This window comes from Hyperoodon ampullatus, assembly GCF_949752795.1.
Source record: "Hyperoodon ampullatus genome assembly, chromosome: 11".
NCBI lineage: Eukaryota > Metazoa > Chordata > Mammalia > Artiodactyla > Ziphiidae > Hyperoodon > Hyperoodon ampullatus.
The window spans coordinates 41,839,799-41,861,243 of NC_136924.1; the positions used below are offsets into that span (position 1 = coordinate 41,839,799).

The following is a 21,445-nucleotide window of genomic DNA, read 5'->3' on the forward strand; positions in this document are numbered from 1 at the left end:
GACCTTTTGAAAACTCTTCTAAGGGGGTTCTGTTACGGAAATCCTAACAGATTCTGGCCAGTCCTCCCGGAGCACAGTTTTTAATTGTGGCTTCACTTTGTTCAAAGCCCTTAGCAGGAAAGATGCAGCTCACAGAAGAGCGGGCTTGGGGACCAGGACACACTTGCCAGCTGGGCAGGGGTTGCCCTGGGGGCGGTGCCCACCTCACGCCGGGAGACGTCCATGAGCACGGCCGAGCTAGTCGCATGGCTGCACTGGCAGGTGACGTGGGTTCGGTTTCGGGACAGCAGCTCACAGCCCTTGGCCGACCACCCTCCAGTCCCACCGATGCTGCAGAGAAAAGCAGGGTGAATGGGTCTCTGGGGCCCTCCTGCCTCCACTGGAGCCCAAGCAACATCTTTGCTGCACCCCAGCCAAGTGCCACTGTCATCGCTGTGAGGACCACAGCCCCGGCAGCCCCCAGGGCCGTGTGAACCCTCTCCCTTCCCTCTCCAGGCCGGTGGGGGCCTCTGATGAGCGCCCTCTGCCGTTCACGTTCATGCATCGTTCAGCAGTAAGACTTCAACGGGGGGTCGCAGGCCCCTTTGCCGGAGACATTAGTCAGTTGTTAAAATAGCCACTGTGCGCTTTGGTCTCCTTTTGAGGCTCGATGACTTAAGAAGAAACATCTCACAGCCATTTTATACTTTCATCTTCAGATTGCACAACATTTTATGGCAATTGCCTGGAAGCAGGGCCCCATCATTACCCCGTTTTACTGATGGGAAGCCCCAAGTGACAGGCTGCTACAGGTGTGTCTCGGCCTCAGACAGAGCCCTGCCCTCCCTAACTCTGGGAGAGTCAAGTAGCTTCTCTGATCTTCAGTGTACTCATCTGTAAAATGGGATGTGAAGGCTAACACACGTTTGCCAAGAACTTTAAGGTCTGGGATGGCAGATGCAGCACAAAGCAGAAAGGATAATTAGAGCCCCGGCTGGCTAATTGCTGGGGTTCAATCAACTGACCATGAGAGACAGCCGAGCCTGACGCGTGCCAGACAGACCTCAACACCAGCCTTGTCGTGGAAGTGGACCCTGCATTCTCTTTTGTAAGCCAAGCGTCTATTGCCCTCCAGGCGCTACGCTGGTTGCTCATTAACTAGAATTTGGAAACTACGGAAGGAGGGAGAGAGTGGCGCGCGGTGCCTGCTGATCCAAACCTGCTTCCCAGCGTGGGCGCCCAGCAGAGGCCCCCGCGGCAGAGACCCGACCCACCTAGTGGAACTGCAGTTTTGGGGAATGTTTGGGCTGCATGGGAGTGAGCACAAAACTCCGTCCTGGCTGCAAGCGTTGGGGGCGGGAGTGGGAGGCAGATGGATGCTGTTGATGTGAGCGGGGCCTCTGAGGGGTCAAACCAGCCCCAGCAGCTGCCATGTGGGTCTCCAGGGCGGGATGGCTGAGGTCAGGGACCTTTGCCTGGTACAGGGACTCCCCTACACACATCAGGGATTTTCCGCTGTCGGTGGGAGGACCCTGGGACCAGTCTCTGAGTCCCGCCCCCGTGTGTGTCCAGAACAAACCCCGGCCTTGTCTGGTGGTGGACGGGGTGCTTGTTGGCCGGAGCCCCGCAGGTGAGGGGCCCCGTCTCCACGCTGGTCTTCTCGAGGGATCTCCGTGTGTGCCTGTGCATGTGTGTGCACATGTGTGTGTGACCCTATGTGTGAACATCGTGCACGCCTATGTTTCCAGATGTGTCTGTGTGCATTCGTGTATACATGTGTGCATGGTCACAGCTGGGTGCATGTGCACACGTGTATGTTTGTGTATCCAGGTATGCATATGTGTACATGCCTGTGCACACGTGTTTTTTTTTTTTTTTTTTTTTTTTTTTTTTTTTTAGCGGTATGCGGGCCTCTCACTGCCGCGGCCTCTCCCGCCGCAGAGCACAGGCTCCGGACGCGCGCTCAGTGGCCATGGCTCACGGGCCCAGCCGCTCCGCGGCATGTGGGATGTGGGATCTTCCCGGACCGGGGCACGAACCCGCGCCCCCCGCATCGGCAGGCGGACTCCCAACCATTGCGCCACCAGGGAAGCCCTGTGCACACGTGTTTTAACTGTGGGCTTATGGGGGACTCTGACACCCCCAGGAGGGGCTGGAAGGGAAGCAATGGGCCACAGAAGAACTCCCAAGGCGCTCTGCCAACGGAGCGCTGGGGACCTGTGCGCAGGCACAGCTGGCCTCAGCAAAGCCCCCCAAGGAGATGCAGCGTTCCAGGGCAGGGAGGGGCATCACCCGTACACGATGGAGTGATTCCAGAACACGCAGACCGGCTTCGTGCGCTCCTCGGTCTCCAGGAGGGTGTACTCCACCAGGACGGGCCTCTCCAGGGGGCTGGGCAGCGGGGTCCCCTCGCTGTACACCACCGCGCTCACCACGGGTGTGTTGATGACGGGCCGGTTAGGCAGCCTGCAGGGGAGAAGCCAGGGCACAGGCACAAACCTGTGTGCAGCCCTGATGAGGACACGCCGCGGAGGTCTCTCCAGGAGGGACCGAATCAGGCGCACGAGCTTGGAGCCGCGGCCTCAGCCCTTGGGAAGGCATGGCTAAGGGAGCGGTGGTGAGGCCCTGGTAAAGGTTTTATCACCAACGGGCAAGCACAGGGTCACCTCTGGGACAAAGGCAGACTTTGGAAATTTAAAATGAAGAGAAGGTATGTGCGCGAAGACGTCAAGGCCCCTCCACGGAGAACAGCAAATCCCTGGAATGCTGGGAATTGTCCAGTGAAAGGAAGCTGGTGCAGTGGTGACGGCTCAGGGAGGCCTCTCATCCAGCCACTGGGAAGGATGCATATGAAGACCACAGAGCCAGGCAGGAGCTGGAAGTGATTCTAAGGTTGAAAAGTGAAGCCTCTGTGCTCCGCCTCTGCTCAGGCCTCGAAGCCCTTCGGTGGCATGTGCTTCTTCAGCCGGTAGCTGCCCTAGGTGCTGGGGCCACCAACAGCCGGTGGCAGGCAGGTATGCGGGGACGGATGCCCCGAGCAGGAATTACACTGCTGAGCCTGGGGTGTGTGCTGGGGAGGGGCGTTCCTGGCAGAAACACTAGGCAGACCCTGAACCTCTGTCCCAGGGAGATCACAGGGCAGTGGTCTCTGGCCGTGGGCCAGGGTCACTGCGTAGTGTGCTTGTACAGGTGTTCCAGTGGTTGAGATTCTGACTTATGGAAGCCTCGGAACCCTCTGGAAACTGCCCCCCCCGCCCCGAGCTCCTGGAGCCAGGCTTACCTGAGGCTGCGGCGGTCCGGGTCATAGTCCTCGGGCAGGAGCTGCCCCAGGGTCCGGTAGATGATGACCAGGGCGATGGCGAACTGGCCAGGCTCCTCGGGGTGTCTCTTCCGCCTCTTGAATGGGGCCTCCATCTCGGCACTGGGCTGTGGGCGTGCCGTCTGGGGGGCGGCCCTGCGACCGGCCAGCCTCACCATGGGGCCCTCTGCAACGTAAGCACAGCGTGAGGAAGGGGGCTGGATGCCTGTGTTCCCACCAATCGCCTTCTACTTGAGCCAGTGCTTCCTGAAATCAATAGATGTTCCATGGGAAACGGTAGGAGGTTTCTCAAAAGACCAAATATAGAACCACCACAGGACCCTGCAACTCCACTTCTGGGTGTGCACCCCAAAAAGCTGAAAGCAGGGACTCAACAGATGCTTGCACACCCACGCTCACAGCAAGCGTGATTCACAACAGCCAAAAGGTGTAAGCAACACAAGTGTCCATCAACGGATGTTGGATAAGCAAAACGCGGTCCCCTCCATATAAGGAGATGTCATTTAGGCTTAGAAAGGGAGGAGGTTCTGGCACAGGCGACAACGTGGATGAACTTTGAGCACACGATGCTCGGTGAGAGAAGCTGGTCAAATAATGTAAATTCCACTTATGTGGGGAACCTGGAGACTGACTTTGTAGAAAGCAGCCACAGTCACCCACATTTTCCACAGTCCACAAAGTGCCCCGGCTGTGCCTGGTCCAGGAGTTGTCTCCGGAAACATCCACCGCCCAGTACGCGCTGCCCAGAGCACAGGCTCCAGCGGGGTGGGCGGTGGAGCCCTGAGGGTCGGGTTCTGGGAGGGGCGACACGTCTGGGGGAGGGGAGGACAGAAGCAGAGCAGGGGCTGGGGGCTGGAGGTATGGTGGGGGAGGGTCTCCCCTCTGCCCCCGTGATGGGGACGCCACACACCTTTCAGGCCCTTCTGACCCTGCTCAGGGCCGTGCTGGTCAGCGGCTGGTTAACAGCACCAGCTAGCCACACTCAGGCTGGTTAACAATACTGGTTAGCCACACTCAGCCTGGTTAACCGCACCAGCTAGCCACACTCAGGCTGGTTAACAATACTGGTTAGCCACACTCAGCCTGGTCAACAATACTGGTTAGCCACACTTAGCCTGGTTAACAGCACCAGTTAGCCACACTCAGGCTGGTTAACAGCACCAGCTAGCCACACTCAGGCTGGTTAACAATACTGGTTAGCCACACTCAGCCTGGTCAACAATACTGGTTAGCCACACTTAGCCTGGTTAACAGCACCAGTTAGCCACACTCAGGCTGGTTAACAGCACCGGTTAGCCACACTCAGGCTGGTTAACAATACTGGTTGGTTAGCAACCTTGGTTAGCCACACTCAGCCTGGTTAACAGCACCAGCTAGCTACATTCAGGCTGGTTAACAACACTGCCCAGCCTCACTCAGGCTGGTTGGTGATGCAGGCTGGTCATCGACACTCTGGCTTTGGGGTCAGCAGGGAGGCAGGCGGCTCCAACTGCCACTAGGGTTGCTGTTTTCCAGGGTTTGGCTGAGAGCTTTAGGGAAGGTGCGTGGAGTCACCACCCACTCTCCTGCTCTGGCTGGCCAGTCACCTAACTGGGCTGTTCCGGCTCTTCCTCTGGGTGAGGGCAGCGCAGGCTGTGGGCTTTCTGAGTGGAGGGCCCGATGCTCCCCCAGGCTGGGTGATCCTCCCAGGCCCCCACCCTGACTTGAGACAGACGTCTCCCTGTCGAGGGCTCGGACTTGACGAGCTGATGTTATCATCTTCAGCAGCAAGTGCGTCTACCCGCTCCCCCATCCTGTGAAGTCCCACAAAGCGGGGCCCCATAAGGACGCTGACTCGGTGCTCCCGAAGCCTCCCACCGCCTGGCTTCACTGCCTCTGTTCAGTCGCCCTGGGCCGGGCTCCAGGCCCCCTGATCCAGCAGGGCTGTCACCTCCCGGGGGCATCAAGTGAGAGGCTGCGGCCGGGACACCAGACAGCACCCTGCAGCGGGGTGGCCTCTCGGGAGCGTGTCATGACCATGACCCCAGAGCACACACACCCCTTCCCCATGTCTGCTCCTGGCCCCAGACACATCGATGGGTCTAAAGCCCCAGTTTCTTCCACGACTCGACTGGCCCATCGTGTCTCCAGCTAACCAGTCAGCCAGCAAGTGGGTATCGGAGGCCCCCCTTGGGCAAAGCATCCGGGGGTACCTTGCCCCAGTAGAACAGGCAACACGCACACATGCTGCCTGGGACAAGGGCTGGAGAGCCTGCCTAGGAGGGAGTCAGGGCAAAGAAGGGATCTGGACCAAGGGGAGAAGGTCAGTGTCTGAGGAAGGAGGACATAAGCCTGGCGAAGCCTGAGGGGGCGGGTGAGAGGTGGGCAGAGGCTCGGAGCCAAGCCCCAGGGCTGAGCCCCAGTAGATGCCTGAAACTGCAGATATTACAAACACTATTATATATTATATTTTTTCCTATACATACGCACCTAGGATAAGGCTTAATTTGTAAATTAGGCACATTAAGAAAACAACAATAACCAATAATAAAACAGAACAATTACAACTATACACTGTGTTAAAAGTTATGTGAATGTGGTCTTTCTCTTTCTTTCAAAATACCTTATTGTACAAACTTAATGCCTTTTCCATCTTAACTAAGCACTTATCATGCACTGTGGCTGTAACTTTTACAGTTTTAGGTACAATGGCAAACTAGCATGTATTTCTTTTTCCTTCCTCACAATTTCACAGAGAGAAGATTCGTTCTTACCGTGGATCTTAGCAACCCCAGCGTATGATTTTTCTTTCCTTACTGAGTCGAGAATTTTCACCCTTTCACTTAAAGGAAGCGCTTCGTGGCTTCCCTTTGGCACAGCTGACTTGCCAGCATCACTATTTTTGCTCTGAGGTCGTAATATTAGGTAGATAAGGGTCACTTGAACACAAGCCCTGTGATACTTTGACAGTCGATCTGATCACCTAAGTGACCAAAGGGCAGGGATACGCTGAACAAAGGGATGATTCACACCCCAGGTGGGATGGAGTAAACTTGCAACGAGCTACTCAGAACTGCACGCAATTTAAAACATGAATTGTTTATTTCTGGAATTTTCCAGACCATGGTTGACCTTGAGTAACTGAAAACTCAGAAACCACAGATAAAGGGGTGATGACTGTATATCACTATTCTGAGGATAACTATGGACCAAAGAGACTGCTGAATGTTGAAAACCCAAATCAATCCCAAATAAATACAATTTGTAAGATGGGGTCAGTTGTCAAGCTTGATCCTACATCAGTGTAAAACCCTCTTTAAAAGTTTTTAAGATGCCTGAATAATACCCATGAAACTGACGAAATGAATTTACTAAAACCCTTCAAATTTTTAAGTGTCCGTTACAGAATTTTATGTCTTCAGGCTCCTACCTTGGGGGAGACATTTTCAGTAGCTTGAGTGGATCTGTGAAAAATACTTTAAGAAAATTCAACATGTTTAAGCCGTGTGGTATTAGAGTCCTAACCCAGGATTGGAGAACTGCACACAGACGGCTCTGGTTGGGTTTTGGTGGTGGTGGGGGGGCTCGGGGAGGAGTCTAAAAATTTTACATCCACGGAGAGGCAGCTTTTCACTGCACAAGGAAGACAACCTCACGCACAATTTAGGTGTTCACTCGTTCATCCCATTATAAATTAGCCCAAGTTTTTTAAGAAACACCCCACCATTGCCTTTCCGTCTGACGCCAGCAAACAGGCGGCTGGATGCAGGGCAGATGTGCACACGCAGGTGGCGCTGCGACGACAGCGGACCCCCTCCCCCTGTGGCACCACAGAGGCCCGCCCTCCTCCACCTGCCGCCCCCAAGGGCAGCCGTCGTGTCTTAGCAGCTTTACCTTTCCTCTCGGGTGGTTTGAAGAAGTCCTCCGAGAAGAAGACCGAGGACTCCAGGTCTTTGGGGACCTCGCCCCGCAGGTGCTCCAACTGCGGCACCCAGGCTCCCGTGAAGTTCAGTTTGTCGAAGACGTCGACGGCGAGAACTGCGGACACAGGCGCCTCCGTCACACGCGGCTCCCAGCCCCTCCCGCAGAGAGCCTGCCCGGACCCGTGCTGTTTTCAAACCGACCAGGACGGCTGTCCCCGATCACCTTTCAACAGAACCTACCTCCACTTCCTGCTGAGTCACATAGCCTGGTGCCTTACCGGGGGTCTCGGGGAGCTCAGGAGGCGCCCCCCCCGGCTCCCCCCCATGGGCGTGTCATTTCCCTGCAGCTGTGTCCCTGCTGGCAGTCAGCCCTGCAGGCTCCAGGGCGACCCCCCAGGTCTTCCCACTGAGCCGTTTTTCCAACACCCCCAATACAAAGGGCGCCCTCAATTCACTGCATAGGCAAGGGCTGTGCTCCCACCTGAGGCGCTCAGGACCAGGGCGGGTGGGAGCCCTGGAACACGGGAGGCAGGGGCCACTGGCCCCAAGGACTGGGAGGATGGACAGGGCTGGCCTGTGGCCCGAGCACCGGGAGAACCAAGAAGGAAGCTCTCGGCCCAGTGCAGGGGCGATGGTCCCAACCACAGGGCATCAGAGAAGGACACTGGAGGGGTGTGCGGGCAGAGGCGGGCCAGAGGTTTGGCCGGGACCTGCCTGAAGTCTCTGGAAGGGGCTGGGGGGCAACGGCTACACCAGGTGCCCGTCAGGCGCCCGTGTCCTGTCCGTCCCCAAGAGTCTGCAGGCCAGCTCTGCCAGACCCTCTCTCGGGACAGAGGCCGGAATGCCGGGCGCTCACCCTTCTGTCCTGCCCCAGTGATGACGGGTTCCCAAGCCCACCTCCACCCCAATGCAAGGCAGATGGCATCCTGGGCTCAGGTGGGCCTGGGAGGTGCAGACCAGCCCGAACGTCTTCTAGTCAGGAAGTGAGGGCCCCTCCCTGGGAGCCTGAGAGTTCATGCCAGGGATGCCGCCGCACCTGGGTTCAAGGCTCAGGCCCTTCTGGCGACAGATAATCGGCTAACTCAAGGGGCGATTCCCTGGGAAGGGGCAATCCCTGGGTCCTGCCCGAGCCCCCACGGGGGTGCTAAGTAAACAGTCACGGGAGGAGAAAACCAGCAGCCCCTGCCTGTAGGACGGGCCCCCGCTCCAGGGACTCTGCTGCTATGTCTGGGTGGGTAGGGCTGCTTCTACCACCAGGGCTTCCTCCCCAGGAAGGAAGCTGACGTTCAACTCCTGACCCCCAAGCAGCACGTCCTGGGCCCTCGGGGTGACTCGGTCCACAAGCGTTGGCTCTGCTGGTGGCTCGGCTCCCGGCCCGGGGAGGGGGTTCCCCCTCCGACAGGTGCCAACTGCCTGTCCCCGTCCCTCTCCCAGGGTCTGTGCCTCTGGGTGAGCCCGGAGGCTGGACCTGCCGCCAGACCCTCCAGCCCACTCTCCCGGGCAGCCCCACACCTAGTTCTGAAGGCAAGAGGACCACCAAGATCCTGCCAGCGTCAACCCTTCTCCCAGAGATGCCCGAGGGGGACTGCACCTGAGACGGGCCCCGGGGTTCCACCGTCCCCCCCGCCGGGCCCACAGCCTCACTCATGTTGGGGGTGACGATGACGAAGGGCCGCAGGTAGGTCCTCCGCAGGTTTCGGGCCACGTTGCTGAAATAGGCCTCGAAGTGCCTCAGCAGCTGTGCGGTGCCCCCCTCACTCCGCTGGATCTGCTCCCACGCGGCCCTGGTGCCCGGGGCCAGGAGGGCGCTGCCCGCCTGGACGATGTCCTGGTCAGACAGACAGACAGCGCTCAGCTCATGTGAGCGGCTGGCCAGCAGAGGCCTGGCTGACACGCTGGGGCCCAGGCTCCAGAGAGCCTTTAGGTCACAGGACCAGGCCGGGCCAGGATCAGAAGCCGCGAGAGGCTGTGGTCTCATCTCCAAGGCAGGAGACACGTGTCAGGGGAAACCTTGCAGGGGGTTTCACCGTGGGCACCCCGAGACACAAAGGGGGGCAGGCGTGCGGAGACGCCCCCCGTTACATCAGAACCCCCAGTCCCACCAGGAGAGCCTGGCCTGGGAACGGCCAACCCGTCGCTAAGCCCACAGCAAGGCAGCCGAGGACGCGCTGCGCGTTCCAGTTCGGGTGATGCTCCCGCCCTGAACACCTCAGATGGATAGGGGGCAGCGTGGGGGGGACACTCGGGCTGTCACGGGGATTCAGGGGCCACAACCCAGATGGAAACCAGGACGGAAAACTTCTGTTTGCAAAGAACCGGAAGTGGGAACAAACTCCCTGGGTCCAAACTCTCAGACCTGGATTGAAATACAGGTGCGGGAACACTGCCAAGGCGCTGAGGGCTCTGCAGGGACAGGGGAGGTCCCTGGGGGCTCTATGTGGACGGGGAGGCCTTAGAGAGGAGTGAAGAGGAAGCACCAGGCAATGCCATGCCTCACCCGCACCCCTGGCAAGAGTGGCTTATAAACTGGATGAACGAGCCTCCTCGCGGGTTATGCTAAAGAGACACGTCTCAGGGCCTGATCACTTAAAGACAAAACAGGACTGTCTCTGCAGGAGGAGGCATCAAGCCATGTGAGAGCAGGATCTCAGAGTTTGCGGGGGGGTCCTGGCGCCCCCCCTCTTATGGGTTGTGTGTCCTTGGTTCCCTGTGCCTCAGCTTCCTTAATTGTAAAGCAGGGCGACAGCTAAGCTTCATACAGGATGTGTGTGGGTATAAGTGGGCCGATTCCTGTAGCCCCCAGGACACTGGCGTGCACGCAGTGGTCAGCTGACAGCGGCACCACTGTCATCACCGTCAGGTCTGTCCCTTTGCCAAGACCCTCCTAACACTTGGAAACCCTTTTGCTGGTCACTGAACTGGCCTGGGCTCACATCTGAAAAGGGCAGTCTTGCCCTGAGGACACTGGGCCAGATGACCTTCCACGACCGAGCCAGGGTCCCCGGTCCAGCTCACCCCTGGACGTGTGGGGTTCTCTGCCTGCCGCCTTCCTACCTCGTGGAAGTCGGTGTCCCGCGTGGCCGCCAGCTCGAAGCCCTGCTGGCTGCTCTCATGCAGCAGGACGCGGCCCAGCAGCTGGTAGGCCGTCCGCACGTCATTGCCAAAGAGTGCGTCCGTGTGCCGTGTGGCGTTGCGCAGCGCCCGGGCCAGCCACAGAGACCGGTCACCATCCATCCGCGTCTCGTTCCGGCTCAGCTTCTCGTTCTGGGTCGGGGAACAAGCGCCAGGTCGGCCCTGGGCCCCTCCCCTGACTCAGAATCCACTACTTTCCAGTGGAAATACCCTTGTCAGAAAAGAATTTTAAAAATCCCCAAGCCCTGGGCTTCCCTGGTGGCGCAGTGGTTGAGAGTCCGCCTGCCGATGCAGGGGACACGGGTTCGTGCCCCAGTCCGGGAGGATCCCACATGCCGCGGAGCGGCTGGGCCCATGAGCCATGGCCCATGAGCCATGGCCGCTGAGCCTGCGCGTCCGGAGCCTGTGCTCCGCAACGGGAGAGGCCACGACAGTGAGAGGCCCGCGTACCACACACACACACAAAAAAATTCCCAAGCCCCAAAATGAACTTGGGCTGATGGCCGTGGCACAAAAAAGGAGGGTCTGTCAGGCTAAAAAGCACTTGGAAAAAGACACCAGGTGGAAGAAGGGAGAGAGTATGACACCGTGAGTCATGGGCGGATGGCAGGGTGGGGGGCTTGGACGTGGGGACTCTGAGTCTGCAGAACCAGACGCAGGGTGGGATCTGGAAAGGGAAGAGGAGATTGCTGCCACGGTGCCCCGAACAGATGTGCTGTCCCCAGGCCCCGCCCAGCCTGGGACCAGCATGACCCGGCGGCCTGGAAGCCCACCCTCTTCCTGCACGTCCCCAGGGTGCAGCCTACCATGGCTTTGAGGTCCACGAAGGAGATGGTGGTGCAGTTAAAGAGCTCTGGGGGCAGCCAGCCCTTCTCCCCGCTGCAGTGCCGGACCGCATTTCCTAGGGAACAGAGAAGGACCCGCCAAGCCTGAAGGCTGAGCTGTGAATGAAGCTCTCGGCTGGCCCAGGGCCAGCAGGTGCCTTAGCCACGGAGCCAACACTGCTCTGCCCTCAGACCTGGGAACACGCTGACAGATGCCTGACGTTCACAACCAGGCCTTACCGTTGGCCTGAGCTGCCCAGCAACTGTGGGTGGACACCTGAGCGAGTCCGTGAAAAGAGAAATCGGCTGAGTGATCCATCGAGCACCCACCGTGTCCACATGCGCTGCAAGCCCACCCGGATCCCACTCCGGGCTGGTGCTTTCTCTGCACTGACTCACTAGACCTCCCCTGGCCCCCTGCAGCCAGACGCAGCTACCATCCCCGTTTTATGATGAGGTGCCAATGCTGCGAGCGGTGAGGCGGCTTGTGCGAGCCTCCCGCCACCGTCCCCATCCCAGCCACTAGGCTCTTTGTATTTTCATTGTGCTCTTTCCAGGTTTTATCATGTACGACTGAGGAAAAAGTCATCTTATCCCTCGATCACTTTGGCTAAAGGAACTCTTTCAACACGGAACAGCCGGTGAGTTCCGACGCCTCGGCCGGCCCTCCCGCAAGCCGCACGCCTCCGTCTAACGTCCCACCTGGAATGGATGCCACAGGCCACACCCCGCGGTACTTACCCACAGACCCTTTAGGGCACGGCACTGCGGCCGGCTGCCCGAACTTGGTCTGCGGCCACCAGATGCCAGCCTCAAATGCTCTGGGACAGCCGTTGTAGATCACTGGGGTACAGAGGGGAGAAGGCGCTCAGCCATGCACACAGACGTGCAGCGTGCTCCACACGATCCTCCTGGACGGAGGCCCCGCCCCCACCAAGAAGCGGACCCCTCGCATCCCCCCATCGGTGTTAGAACAGGGGGAGGGGGGACGCAGGCTCTGACCCACGCCTCCTGACGGGCCAGTGGACAGAAGGCCAAGCAGACACAGCTGGACCAGGAGGCTGTCAGGCGCCCCCACCATGCCCCAGGAGTGTGGGGTGCACACACACGCACACGCACACACATGCGCACACGTAGACACACGCACGCATGCGTGCATGTAAACGCACGCACACACCACACACATGCATGCACACGCAGACACACGTGCACACAAGCAGACACACACGTGCACACGCACACACACACGCAGACACACAGTGGCCTGTCCCTGCCATACAGCCTGAGAGGGTCAAGGGCAACGCGGACCTTCGCAGCCGAGGATGGTGACCTCGGCAAAAGGGTTGTCGCAGCGGTTGCACTGGCGGCCAATGACGCCAGGCTTGCAGCTGCACTGGCCAGTGTCCATGTCGCACGCGCGGCTGTGGGAGCCGTGCGGGAAGCAGTCACATGGCAGGCAGGTGTCCTGCCCCGGGGGCCTGTAGTAATTCTCCTGCAAGAGCCAGAAGCAGAGGCTGGACGTCAGACACCGCAGACAACCTACACCTGGAGGGCGTTTCCTGAGCAACATCAGGGTTCCCACCCGGCTCCCTGGCCAGCCCGGCTGTCCTCCACCCACGGCCTCCAGGCCAGCGGCGTCTGGGGCCCCCAGAGCGGATGGGGCAGGTGTGTCCTCCAGGAAGACACGCCCTCTCTCACATCTCAGCAAACACTTACCGTGAGCCACCATCTGTCCTAAAAAGGATCAGAGATTCAAATGGAGATCTATGCACAAGGGTACCAGGATGGCTGATGGAGGTGTTTTGTTTTTTTTAATTGTGAGAAATTAAAAGCCACCTGAACATGTGTCACTGGGCAGGGCAAGCTGATGGTCAAGAGCATGGGCTTCAGTTCTGGAAAGTCCTGGATTTATGCCCAGCTTGGCCATTCACTGGCCACACTGCCCTTGCCAGGACACTTGGCTTCCCAAGGTCCAAGGGTCCCCAGCTGAAAACTGGGACAGGTTGTGACTTGGGCAGACTTGTGGCCAGTGACAGAGGCTTCTGTGTCAGGCAGGGACACGGAACTGTCCCACAGGGGGCTCCAACTGTGTGTCTTTCAGTCCCTGAGGAGGCACTGCATGTGAGCAGTCACCCTGGGAGGGCACACGGTATCACTGTCACTGTTTTACAGGCCTTTCTGCATTTTCTATAATTTTTGATGAAAAAAAAAACCCTAGGCATGTTTCCCCCAAGTACCCTCCTCACTTTCCTCCTGCCCTGCGCCCCACCAATGCCATGACCGCCACCTCACACCATGTGGTTTGCGTGGTCCCGATCTGCTAGGGCCCTTATGATTTTTCAGGTGACATCGGAGGCACAGTGGAACACACGGGACACAACGCATGTCAGACAGGGAGCCGGGGAGCATCAGAGGGCGCCATGACGGCAGGCTCCCCTCTTGGGTCAGCAAGCCTGGCCGCGGGACAGCATGTCCCTCCGAGCGGCTACTGTGACACATAGAATTTTCCTTTGGGCTTCAAGTTACCGGCAGCTCACGGCAGTTGTCGACACAACATTCTGAAGGTACGTGGAGTTTTCTGGGAGGCCAAGAGGGCCGGGGTTCCCTGTGCTTTGGGCTGAGAACACTGCGGCCGTGCACAAGAATGACAGGCACCCGAGGCGAGGCAGTGGGCAAAGCTTTTCATATTTTAAATGTTGGTCATCACTGGGGACTTCCCTGGCGGTCCAGGGGCTAAGACTCCGCACTCCCAATGCAGGGGGCCCGGGTTTAATCCCTGCAGGGAACTAGATCCCACATGCTGCAAGTAAGAGTACGTATGCCGCAACTAAAGATCCCGCACGCGGCAACGATCCTGCGTGCCGCAACTAAGACCCGGAGCAGGCAAATTAACTAATTAAATATTTTTTTAAAATGTTGGTCATCATTGAGTGGTTTGATAAAAGACCAGGAAAATGGCCAACCAGGAGAACCATGTTTGGTGACGAAGATGAGTCAAACTCACAGAAATTGCTTGGCTTCCCATGACCGTGTGTGGGGCTGAGCCAGCTTACAGGTGAGAACCTGTAAGCTGTGTTCACCCACAGAGAACCCTGTGAGTACCCAAGTGTGTGTGTGCTCGTGTCCAGGTAGACATGTGGGCGGGTGTGTGCGTGTGCATGCCCCGCCGTCTCCCTGGGTCCCTGCTGTCCGCCCGTGGCCGGGCCTCACCTTGCACTGGCACTGCCCGTTGGTCTTGTTGCAGTCAGGGTCGAAGCCTTTGCTGACAGCACAGTGGCAAGGCCCGCACACAGGGTTCCCCCACCAGCCTCTGGGGCATGGAAGGTCGATCCTGTTGGGAAATCAGACGGCAGATGGAAGGTGTACAGAACTGCCCTTCTTGGAACGAGAGGGCTGATGGAGGCCTGGGCCTCGGCTGGACTAGTTCTGGGTACCTTCCGCCCCCCTGAGTGGTCTGTTGCCCCCTTGCTGGCCCCCACCTGCAGGACTTAGCATTTTATGACCTATGCCCAGCCTTCCGGGGCCCCACATCTGGAAGGGTTCTACCTACAATACTGTTATTTTAAAATAATTTGTTTGCTCACTTTTTTCTTCCACCTGCAAGATGCAGGTGAGTGCCCCAAACCCAGCTTCCTATGAGCACCATGTCAGGAAGTTCTCTCTGCTCAGCACCCCTACACCATGACGCCTGGCCACGAGGGAAGGCGCTCAGGGACAACTAACCCAACTGTCAGACTGGCTCTTCACCCAGCCCCACCCGGCGCAGACCAAGCCCAGCTGCCCTGGGCAACCTTCTCCCAGGTCCCAGGCATCTGCCAGCACGAGACCGGTGGGGCCGGCAGCATCAATGCCTCCCAGGTCCCCTGGGTCAAATGCTGGCCACATCCCCACGGATGCTGGGAGCAGCCTTTCCTGGGATGTGGAGCCTGCTTCAGTCAGCTCAGAGCAGCCCTGGGCTGGACACGGGGGGCTCAGAACCGTCAGACCTGCCTAGTCCTGACCTCTCGAGCTGCCCGGGCAGACCCTGAGACAGGCGACCTCCACGGTGCTGAGGCCAGGCTCCTCCCTGCCCCGCCTGGTGGTGGCCACTGCCTGTTGCTGTCACCCTACGCCCACTCCCCACCTGACCGCTCACTTGAGTGTCCGCTGCTGACCTGTCTGCCTGGGGATGCCCCACAAGTGTCCTTCAGGCTCCACGAAATGAACCGCTGCCCTGTGTTTACTATCCTGGCTAACGGCATTCCATCCGCCCACCTGCCAGCCATGAACCTCTCCTACTCACTTGTTCACCTAACCAGCAATTATTAAGTACTGACTGTGTACACACTAGGTGCATAACAACGACCAGGATGGGCTGGGGCTCCAGGCTAGTGTTGATGGATCTACCTCAACAGTGTGGGGATCCCAGAGGCTCGGTGTCATACTCCTTCTCGCTGCCTCCTCAGCCCTGCCTTGCGGGCATTGCCGCACGTCCCTTGGGGACGCCGCACGGCCTCCCAGCTGGTCCCTTTGCCTCTGGCTTCCGTCTGCTTCCACCACACTCCACCTGTGGGCTGGGGGCGCTCTGACACCTAGACCTGATCCTGCCCCTTTTCTGCAGGGCCCCTGCGGCCTCTACAAAGCCAAGCTCTGTTCCTGGTTTGCAGGCAGGCCCTCTACCCAGGCCTGTGCGTCTCCCCAGTGCAGAACATGCTGGGATGGCATGCGCCAGCTCTGCCCGGGACCCGCCCGCTGAGCTCCTTAGACCAGTCTCATCCCATCACTGCCCTCCGGCCCTGCCCCCTCGGTGTCCCCCCTGGAACGCCCCCTCCTTCAGCCTCGCTGACTCCCAACCCGCCATCATCCAATGGGCTGTGCGGTGCCGAGGGCGGTGGCTGCATCCGGATCATGGGGGGTGGGTTACAGCACACACTCCAGTCCCCAGTGGACAAAGAGCAGAGCGAGGTGTCCCGGCCAGGCGGAGCAGGCTGGCACCACGCGGCTCCTGCACCAGGACGGCCCAGCACTGGCCAAGGACTATCAACCTTGACTGCATCACCTCCCAAAGGGGCTGGAGTCTTGGTGTGTGAAGTACCTCGTGGCCCCATCTGGGAGAAAGTGCTCATCCTGTGGTGACTACACACCTGGACTGCAGGGCCCTGGAGAGCAAGATGCCCCCAATGAATTACACCAGGACCACGTGCACGGCAGAGATGACTGCCACTCCCGGCTTGAAAGATAAAGTGTTTTCTGTAATTACACTCATCTTCCCGTATCTCAGCGACTGCCTGCTCTGTGCACAGCTGGGCTCTTGATAAATGAGGTGTGCTGTGCGTTTCTGGGGTGGAAACATGCTCAGCGGGGTTACTGCAAGATGCCCAACCGGATTCTCATTTATTTCATGCCAAATTGAAAAAAATATGTCCTTGTTATCCTGAACCATATGTATTTGGGGGTTAAATAGCAAAGAGGAGAGAACAGGTCAGGAGGAGAAGTGGCCACGTGGACCCTGAAAGCGAGGGCGTACTCTCACCTGTTCTCGCAGTACTGCCCGTAGTGGCCGGACCCACACTCACACACGTAGCCCCGCGGGGAGTCGGGGCTGTGCACGCAGGCTGCCACGTGCTTGCAGGGGTTCACATGACACGCGTCCACACACTTCCTTCCAAAGTACCCTGCGGGGACAGGCCAGAGTTAGCCCACCCCAGGATCTGGCTTTGCGAGTCCGCTTTCCGGAGCGACACCCTCTGTGTTAGGATGTGCTAGCAATCTGCGGCTTCCCCAAGCCTCGACTTTCCATGCTACTCTGCAGAGGAAAGTGGCAAAGCCTCTCAGAGTCACGGGAAGCACGGACACTCGGGGGGTCAGACCTGGAAACGCAGAGATGAGGGCCTGCCTCCCAGGCCCCCCGGGAGGGCTCACAGTGGGTGGGTACCAGCTGAGGACAGCCACATCACCTCAAAATTCAGAGGCAACCACTGAACATATTATTTTTCAAATGTGCGCCTTTCACAGACTCTCCCTCATCTCAGTATGTGCCCTGAGGATCCAACCGGGAGTGTCCCCTGTCCCCCATGTGAAGACGACACAGGACACAGGGCCACTCCTTAGTTACGAAACAAAGCTCAGGGCGCCCCAGGCCCCCAGAGAGGTGATGGGGGAGCCGCCACCCAACTCGGCTTTCCACAGTGTGTTTTAAACACCAAAGGGGTCGCCCTCCACCGACGGGCACCAGGAATGCGGGGCTGTGGGCGCCCACCTCTGTCGCAGATGCAGGAGTAGCCGTCCCAGGTGTCGTGGCAGTGGCTATGCTGAGGGCAGGGGCTGGAGGAGCAGGGGTCCTCCACGTCACAGCCATCCTTCACCCTGACCTTGAGGGCGTCCTTCATGTTCAGTGTGGCGATATTGGTGGCCGTCTCCCCCATTCTCACACCCTGTGTTAAAAAAGGGCAGCCAGAGTTGGTGCTGGGACCTTGGGGCTGGAGGAACCCCAGAAGGTAACCAGGGGTTAAGAGAACCCCAAATTCTCTTGGGTCCCTTGTTTTAAAAGCTATGCCTCATTTATCGAAAGGGCTGGGACCGGTGGGGGGATGGCAGGGATGAGGGGCGCTTCTGCTCGCCCCCGGTGCGGATCCCAGGCAGGGGGACAGGCCACCCGGAATGAAGACGGAATGATTCCATATTCCGATAATTCCATGGTGAGGGTCACGGAGAAAAAATAATGAGGATGATGGGCGAGCACGGCCGCTGATGAAAGTGAGCAGGGCAGCTCCTGGGAGGTGCCGAGGGCGTCCCGGGTGGAGGGCCACCTGTGCGAGGCACCTCGGGGCCAGATCACCCGGGGGCGGGGCGGGGGCGCAGGGGAAGGCTAAGGATTTATTTCCCTGCAGTGGGGCTGGGGTTTGGGGGCACAGGCAGAAGCAGGGAGACATGGGCTCAACTACTTTAAAACAGCTTCACTCCGGCTGCTGCTAGAACACCTGGTCTAGGGGATGAGCGTGGGACCCGCCCAGGTGAGCACGGGGTGGGGGGGTGGGGACGGGATGGGGCTGGTGCAGGCAGCGAGGGGCAGGTTCTGGAAGTGACATGAAGACAGAGCTGCTGGGGGCCAACCGTGGCGTGGCTGTGAGGGGAACTCGAGGGGAAGCGTGGGAGAGGAGGGCTCTAAGCGGGAAACTGGGTTTGTTAAAGCTGGGTTGGCGATTAGAGAAGTTATTCATTTACTGAAAACTAACAGGATGACGAAGGACACCAACTGTGGTGCTGGCCGTCCCTGAGCAGGATGCGGTGGGCCAGGGTCGGGCTCGGGGAGGGTACCTGCATGCAGCCCCGGAAACCGCGGCGCACGGAGACCTTGTCTTCAGACACGCCACCCACGATGAGGCTTCTCATCCTCAACCCAGGAAGCTGGTTCCCGATCTGCACCGTGTCCTGTGCAAAGAGAGGGGCTGCATCCACCATCTGGAAACATCTGGCTGGAAAGAATGCGCTCAAAGGCTAAAATGCAGTCGCACCGGCAAGCCCCTCACAGCCTGAGGACGTCTGTGCCTCCAAACCGAGGGCCCGGCTCAGCCTTCTCCATGGAGAACACGGCTGTTTGTGTGTGACGGGCAGGGTGCAGGAAGCAGTCAGAGGACATGTGTCCATGTCCCAGCCCAGCCAAGATGGGTATCTGGAGGGATGAGGGCAACCCTTCTATCTCTGTCGTGGGCACCGCCAACAAGCCACTGCGTGAAAAAGCTTGACAAACTAGAAAGTGGCAGCGAGTGGAAAACACGTCCACAGGGGCAGGAATCTAGAAGAGTCTCAGCTGGATCCTTAGGCTCAGGAAGGTGCACATGTAGAACACGGCAGTTTACTCTCAGAACCAGGTGTAAGGTGAGCCTGGACTCCAAAAGCACTCAGGAATCACAAGTAGCCCCCGAAGCACGTGGGGGTCCTGTAAAGATGCCTCCTGTTACCTGGCTGCAAACCCTGGAAATCCAGCGGGGTTCAGCAAGCGTTCTCTGAGTCGTCCTGCCTGGAATGCCACCTGCCCATCTGGGATGTGCAAACCTCTCTGGTGTCCCACAGCCCCCTCTGGAACCTGGATCTCATTGCTCCCCCACCCATATCCATCTCTGTACCCCGAGGCACAGCACTGAGCGTGCAGCTGTGGCGCAAGCCACCTTTGCTAAAAGAAACCTCTGCTGAAGGCACTGAGGGCATCAAGGTGGAACGCACAGATGGACCAAGTCCAGCGCCAGACGCCAGGAGCTGACCACCTGGAAAGGGGATGAGGTGCAGATTCCAGTGTCCTCAGCATAGGAGGAACATGAGACCCGAATTCAGGGAAGCCCAGAAAGCGCTTCTGCAAATCCACAAGGGCTCTGGCAGGGCCTGACACCTGGAGGGGTCGCTCTGTTTTCCCACAGGCCCAGTGAAGGGGTCTGGGCTTTCCTGGTGGTGCAGCGTATAAGAATCCGCCTGCCAATGCAGGGGACATGGGTTCGATCCCTGGTCCAGGAAGATCCCACATGCTGCGGAGCAACTAAGCCCGCGAGCCACAACTACTGAAGCCCGCCTGCCTAGAGCCTGTGAGCCACAACTAGAGAAAGCCCGCATGCAGCAATGAAGACCCAACACAGCCAAAAATAAATAAATAAATAAAAATTAAAAACAACAACAACAACAACAAAAAACCCATGTAGCACTGTGATGTACATAATGTGATACATTATGTACCGTGGTACAGCTACACTGGGATGTGCTAGCGGTTTCCCAGTGAAGGGGTCTGTTCCAAAGGGGGTGCAGGTGCCCACTCACCTGGTCCACACCATAGTCCAAGGTCATGACCGCCAGGTACTTGATGTCTTTGCCCTCCTTGGCACTCTTCAGCTCTATCAACAGGTGGTGCCACTCCCCGTCAGCCACGCGTGACCTGGACAGTCTCATGGACACCACATCTGAGGGGCCGTGGGACACCTCAAACTGGACGTAGTTGTTCAGGATCTGTAGGATGGGGAGAGCTACACTAGTCATTGAGGAGATGATGACAAAATACAAAATACACTGCAATCACTTAAGTAACAAAGCCACGCAAACAGACTTATCACAGGGCACTGGATCAAAGATAGACTTAAAAATTAGGCAAAGTTTAATTTGCCGTTGACTGTAACACTCTTCAGAATTACATGCCTTCTTCTATAGTGAGAAGTATCGAACGTTGACAGAGGTCAAGTAAGATAAAGCCCGTTGGACTTAAGTAAGGGGAACAACCACAGATTCAGGTGACTATTGGGCTCTTATTTTTGGATGTAAATGTTTCATCTTATGAGACAAGATTCAGGCCACCATGTTCAAATATATGAATGAAAAAAACAGAAATCAGCATTATAACTGGACGATGTTCACGTTTTAAGAAAATGTAGCCGGGGCAATGCTGAGATCATGTTTCCCTTTCCCCAGTGAAGGACTGGGTAGTTTGGACCAACCCTCCTCCTGAGAACACCTAGGAAAATGAGACAAAATGTTAAAGCACACCTGTCTGAGGCATCAAAGTGACCCAAGTCCCTGCAAGTTACAGAAGCACGACCAGGGAGAAAATGGGAATCTGCAGAAGTAAGCTTAGTGCTTTGCCATATGGTTGTCAGCGGGTTCTGTAAGGCACAGCTGAGGCTGATAGCTGTGCAAAGCTTTCTTGGTTCATGAGGCTGGGAGGAGAGAAACTGGAATTCAGAGCCTGCCCAGGGTGAGGGCTGACAACCAGAAGCAAACATGGGGGATGTGACACCACCATCTTAGTTTCAAATTCTCTCTAGTTTTTCAACATGATGCCCAGCACTCAATCAAAAATAACCAAGTACATGAGGAGACAGGACAGTGTGCTTGAAATAGACCCATGGGAATCCAGACAAGAGAATCATCAGACACAGACTTGAAAACAGTAATGGGAACCACAGAGCTTTCAAGGAAACAAATTCAGGTACCAGTAGACTCTTATTTCTGGCTGTAATTTTTCCATTTCATGAAATTAGACTCAAACAACCAAGTTTAAATGCATGTAAGATTGTAAATCAACTATACTTCAATTAAAAAATACATGTGAGAAATATAAAAAAACAGCATTGTAACTAATCTAAGATACTCATGTTTAAAGATAACTTCAATTGAAAGAGCAGATAAAAAAAAAACTATTAGTGCACTGGTTAAAAGAGACACGCCTGAAATATAAGGAAACAGAAATGTTGAAAGGAGAAAGACAGAAAAAGATACATCACATAAACACCAACAAAAAGAAACCTGGTGTAGCTACATTAATATGAGACAAA

At 57.4% G+C, this 21,445-nt stretch overlaps 1 protein-coding gene across 1 annotated transcript in view; it reads right to left on the bottom strand.

The window, feature by feature from the left end:
* The window catches only part of CELSR1 (cadherin EGF LAG seven-pass G-type receptor 1), a gene marked incomplete at both ends in the record, with an annotated part of 147,200 nt that overhangs the window by 16,535 nt on the left and 109,220 nt on the right, over positions 1-21,445 (bottom strand). Inside the window, 14 exons of the mRNA XM_079715746.1 lie at positions 204-330; positions 2,278-2,445; positions 3,260-3,464; positions 7,172-7,315; positions 8,845-9,028; positions 10,255-10,464; positions 11,139-11,233; positions 11,898-11,999; positions 12,465-12,648; positions 14,367-14,487; positions 16,669-16,810; positions 17,395-17,569; positions 18,453-18,566; positions 19,941-20,126. Coding sequence (XP_079571872.1) covers positions 204-330; positions 2,278-2,445; positions 3,260-3,464; positions 7,172-7,315; positions 8,845-9,028; positions 10,255-10,464; positions 11,139-11,233; positions 11,898-11,999; positions 12,465-12,648; positions 14,367-14,487; positions 16,669-16,810; positions 17,395-17,569; positions 18,453-18,566; positions 19,941-20,126 — 2,157 coding nt within the window. The remainder of the gene's footprint in view (positions 1-203; positions 331-2,277; positions 2,446-3,259; positions 3,465-7,171; positions 7,316-8,844; positions 9,029-10,254; positions 10,465-11,138; positions 11,234-11,897; positions 12,000-12,464; positions 12,649-14,366; positions 14,488-16,668; positions 16,811-17,394; positions 17,570-18,452; positions 18,567-19,940; positions 20,127-21,445) is intronic.